The following is a 4239-nucleotide window of genomic DNA, read 5'->3' as shown; positions in this document are numbered from 1 at the left end:
AGAGCCCCCAGAGCCCGCAGAGCCCCCAGAGCCCCCAGGGCCCCCAGAGCCCCCAGAGCCCGCAGAGCCGCCAGAGCCGGCAGAGTCTCCAGAGCCCCCAGAACCTGCAGAGCCCCTAGAGCCCCCAGAACCCCCAGAGCCGGCAGAGCCCCGCAGTCTGGCCACGCCTCCCCCAACTGGACAGGGGGGCTGGATGGATGGAGGGAGTGACCAGCCCCAATGGAGCTTAGGGAAGGAGTTGAGAGTGGACCCGACAGATGAGGCCCCTGCCCTGGGGACCAGCCTGAGTCCCGGACCGGGGAACTGCTGCCTGGCGGCTCGGTGCCCGCCGGGGCTCTCACCCGAGCCGCAGCAGGTGGGCCTCTGCCGTGCTGGGAACTGGGCTAGAAGGCTTTGCTGAGGGATTAGCGCTCCAGCCATCTGTGCCCAGCCCTGCAGCCAGGTAAGGTGTAGACACTCCTCCGGGAGGAGCCAGGGAGGGCAGGACCTCCCTGAACCACGCCTGGGTGCCAGGCCCCTGTGGGCACTTGACACGTGTCCCCTTACCCTCGAGCAGGTCCTCTTGTCCCCATGGTACAGAGTGGAAACGGCTGGCCCAGGGCATGCGAGACTCCCAGGTGGATGGACTTAGGATCCCGCAGCTGGGACAGGCATTGTGCTTCCGCCCCGGGCCCCGCTTGGCCGGACTGCCTGTGGGGAAGGGGTGGCCCGCAAGATTTGGGGGTGGCTCAGGCCCTGCCACAGACTCAAACAGCAACGCTCCCCGCAACCCGTTTGCTTGTTTATTCACTGCCGACATGCCCTTCCCCGCAGGCTCCTGTCAGGAGGCCGGGACACTGGGTGGGTGGACGCCGGGGGGCCGAGCGTGTCTGAGGAAGGCTGAGCCACCAGTGCGGCACTGGCTGGCACCTCTGGGGGCTCGCCCTGCGCTCCTGCAGGCTGCGCCGTGGATCTGGAGCTGCCGTGGGTCGTGGTGGGTCTGGACTGTGGCGCTGAAGTCATCACGTGGGGACTGAGGTGTGTTGGCTGAGCCCGGCTCACGATGACTCCGAAGGGTGGCGGCATGATGGGGACTGGGACCGGAGCCCAGGACTGCTGCAGGGCCCTCGACCCCGAGCCGAGGGGCTCCAGCACCGCAGGTCTCAGCTGGCCTCAGGTGTGGGCCATGAGGCGTCAGCCCTGGGGCCTCGCTCGCAGGGCAGCGCTACACCTGCGGGAGGGCTCCTGGCACCACCCAGGAGTGGGGCTTGCAAGGTCTGCAGAGCCTGGCACGGAGTCCTGGGGAAAGGCAGAGAGGGACGGGGACGGGAGGCAGAGATGGGGTGGAGAGAGGGGGACACGAGAGTCATTTCCAAGCACAAAGATTTAAAAATCGAAGCAAGAATCAGATCTCACCCTCTTTCCTGAGGCCCACAAGGGGCCCTTTGTGGCAAACACCACAGGCCCGGGCTATGCCAGTGCCATCGGGGTATCTGACTGACGGGCGGAGGATGCAGGGCCGGCGGCTGAACCTCAGCGGAGCCTCTTAGAGACGCTGGAGCTGACACAGGTCTGGAGGCCTGTCCTGAGGACCAGAGGGGTCTGCCCCATGGACACCCACGCCCTTGGGCCCCTAGGCTGTCTCTTCCCAGATGGCGGGTGCCAGGCAATGCGTGCCTCAAGGCTCCATCTGCATCTTTGACAAACCAGCCCCGTTTATGGGAAGAAGATTCCACAAGAAGGGAAGAGCTGCATGCAGCAAGCTATTCTCTGTAGTTTTTTTTTTTATTAATTTAATTTTTTATTTATTCATTCATTTATTTTAATTTTACCAGAGAGAGAAATACATAGAGAGAGGGAAAGTGAGAAAGCAAGTTGCCAGGCCCGCGACTTGAACCATGGTCAGCCATGTGGGAGTGTCCAGTGCCTTAACCACTATACTAGCTGCTGGTCCCCATTTATTTTGTTTTTAATTTGCTAGAGAGAACACACACTTGCCAGAGAGAGAGAGGAGTGGGCAGCCACCCCTCGGGGATGGCCATGCTGCCGCCCTGCCCTCCGCCTCCTCTCTGGAGCTCGGGCACACACGTACCAGGTGCGATTTTCAGGCCGCCAGGTCTTGGACCTGGACCGTGCAGTTGGCCATGTGGGATCCTGTGCCACACCTCCATGCCACTAGCTGACCCCACCGTTTTATTTCTAAGAGCAGAAAAATGGATTCTGGAAATGGTTAGAGTCTCGTGATAGAGGAATGCCTGCCCTGATACCTCCCGAGGGCGGCCACGCTCCATGGTGACAGAAGCAGAGGCTAGGAAGACCAGGGAGCAGTTTCGGAAATGCTATGGTCTAGCCCTAATTTAAAACATCGAAAATGGGGCACGGGGCCAGCGGATGGCAGGCGATTAAGGGGCTGGGCTGCTACGTGGCCGGCCACTGTTCAAGTCCCAGACCTGGCAGCGTGAGAATAGCGCTGGCGTGTGCGCGTGTGCCCAGGATCCGGAGAGCGAGGAGAGTGAGGCGAGTGAGGCGGGCGAGAAGGGAGTGTGGGTAGCCCTCTGCCCCCACTTGGGGTGGTTTCTCTTCCCCTCACTAGTCTCTCTCTAGCCAGTGCATGTGCCCTATGGCAAAAATCAGAAAACAAAAGAGGCACAATAAAATGAAACTAGGCAAAGGCATGTCTGAAAGAAGCAAAAAGCAAAACGAAAGATACAAATGAATGAGAAAAGTTACTCAGCTAGGTAAGGAGGGGCTCTTTCCTCCCGTTTCCGGATCGCCGCCGTTCAGACCTGCCATGTGGGGGGGTGGAGAGCACAGGCTGGAGCCCACTGTGGATTCGAAGCCCAGCCCCACCTGCCCTGCCCGCCCTGTGGCCTTCGGCGAGCCCCGGACTGCTCTGTGCTGGCCCCTCACGGAGGTGGTTGAGCTCTCAGGACCGAGCTGGAGGCTCCGCGGGCCGAGTACAACAGCGCGGCAGCAGGAGCCCTGGGACCTGGCACTCGGCGTACCAAGGGGGCGCTGTACCGCCCCTGCCGTGGCGACATGGGGTGTCTGTGTGCACAACTGTGTGTAAGTGTGCTCATGGACATGTGCGTCTGTGTGTGTAACTGTGTGCATGTGGTTGTGCATATGTATTTAGGGACGTGTGCAGTGTGCGTGTCTGTGTGCGTAATTGTGTGTATGTGTGCTCACGGATGTGTGCGTAATTGTGTGTGTGTGTGTTCATGGATGTGTGTGTAATTGTGTGTGTGTGCTCGTGTGTGTGGATTTATGGATATGTGCAGTGTGAGTATACCTGTGGGGTGTGTGTGTGTGTGAGCAGCTGCAGGGCTGATGCAAACACCTACAACCTCTCCATCCCGTGTGAGTGGCCTGGCCTGTGCAGAGGGCTGGCGGAGAGGGCACTTACCGCAGGGAGGCCTCAGACCCTGGAAGGGCAGATCTCTCCCTGGGTCCCAGAAGCGCCCCCCCCTGCCCCTCCCCTGCTGGTGCAGAGCTGTTGGCAGCTGCTCCCCCCCATCGCCAGGCAGGCAGGAGCGGGCGCCCCATGGCCCTGAGAGAGGTGTGTGTGAGAACTGGCTATTTTTACCAGCCTTGGCCTGGTCCCAGCTGGATGATGCACTGTGGAGGGGGTGCTGCTAGCTCCTCTGGGAACGTGTCAGGAGCCTGGAGCCAGCCTGACCTCACCCCTCACTGACACTGAGCTAGAGCTCCCTGGGTGGGCAGGATGGTCGCTGGGCAGGCGTGGCGCTCAGGCAATGGCTGTGCTCTTGGGTGTGCCCCAGAGAAACCACAGGGCTGGGACCAAGGACCCCTGAGGCCCTGACACTGCAGACTGGCGGGTCCCAGGCCCCTCCTGTCAAAGGCAGCAGGGTTCCAGCAGGCCTAACCAGGCCACCCCGGAGTGCCTGTCTGCCTGCTTGGAGTCCCGGCCTGGAGCTGGGTGTGGGCGTCTTCCCGGGCCCTGGCTGGTCCCAGGGGGCCCTGGGACAGGCTAGGCTGCTTCTCAGGGCCCACCTAAGCATGGGGCCTGGCTCTGAGCCTCCAGCCTGGTAACCAGAACTGCCTTCCTGCACCAACCACGCTGGGGCTCTCAGGAGCTGCGTGCCCCCTTGCACCTGCTGGTGACCCATGCGGCTGGTCCGCTCTCCATGCCATCACGGCCCCTAGGCAGCTTGGGGCTGTGGCTGTGCACTGTCCTCGGTGCCTGTCTCTGGCCCCCCCTGCGCCCCCCCCCGCCCCCTCCTTCGTGGGTGGGCTCCA

The 4239-nt window shown here is 61.9% G+C and overlaps 1 protein-coding gene across 1 annotated transcript in view; it reads right to left on the bottom strand.

Annotated features, from left to right (window-relative positions):
• Positions 1 to 767: 767 nt before the first annotated feature.
• Positions 768 to 4239, bottom strand: part of GPR15LG (G protein-coupled receptor 15 ligand) — a 9037-nt gene continuing 5565 nt past the window's right edge. Inside the window, exons 3-4 of the mRNA XM_014587896.2 lie at positions 2715 to 2765; positions 768 to 1278 (exon numbers count right to left, since the gene is read on the bottom strand). Coding sequence (XP_014443382.1) covers positions 1205 to 1278; positions 2715 to 2765 — 125 coding nt within the window. The 3' untranslated portion in view covers positions 768 to 1204. The remainder of the gene's footprint in view (positions 1279 to 2714; positions 2766 to 4239) is intronic.

This window comes from Tupaia chinensis, unplaced genomic scaffold, assembly GCF_000334495.1.
Source record: "Tupaia chinensis unplaced genomic scaffold, TupChi_1.0 Scaffold000240_1, whole genome shotgun sequence".
Taxonomy (NCBI): Eukaryota; Metazoa; Chordata; class Mammalia; order Scandentia; family Tupaiidae; genus Tupaia; species Tupaia belangeri.
The sequence above is the reverse complement of the archived record's forward strand: the minus strand, read 5'-3'. Positions and strand labels throughout refer to the sequence as shown.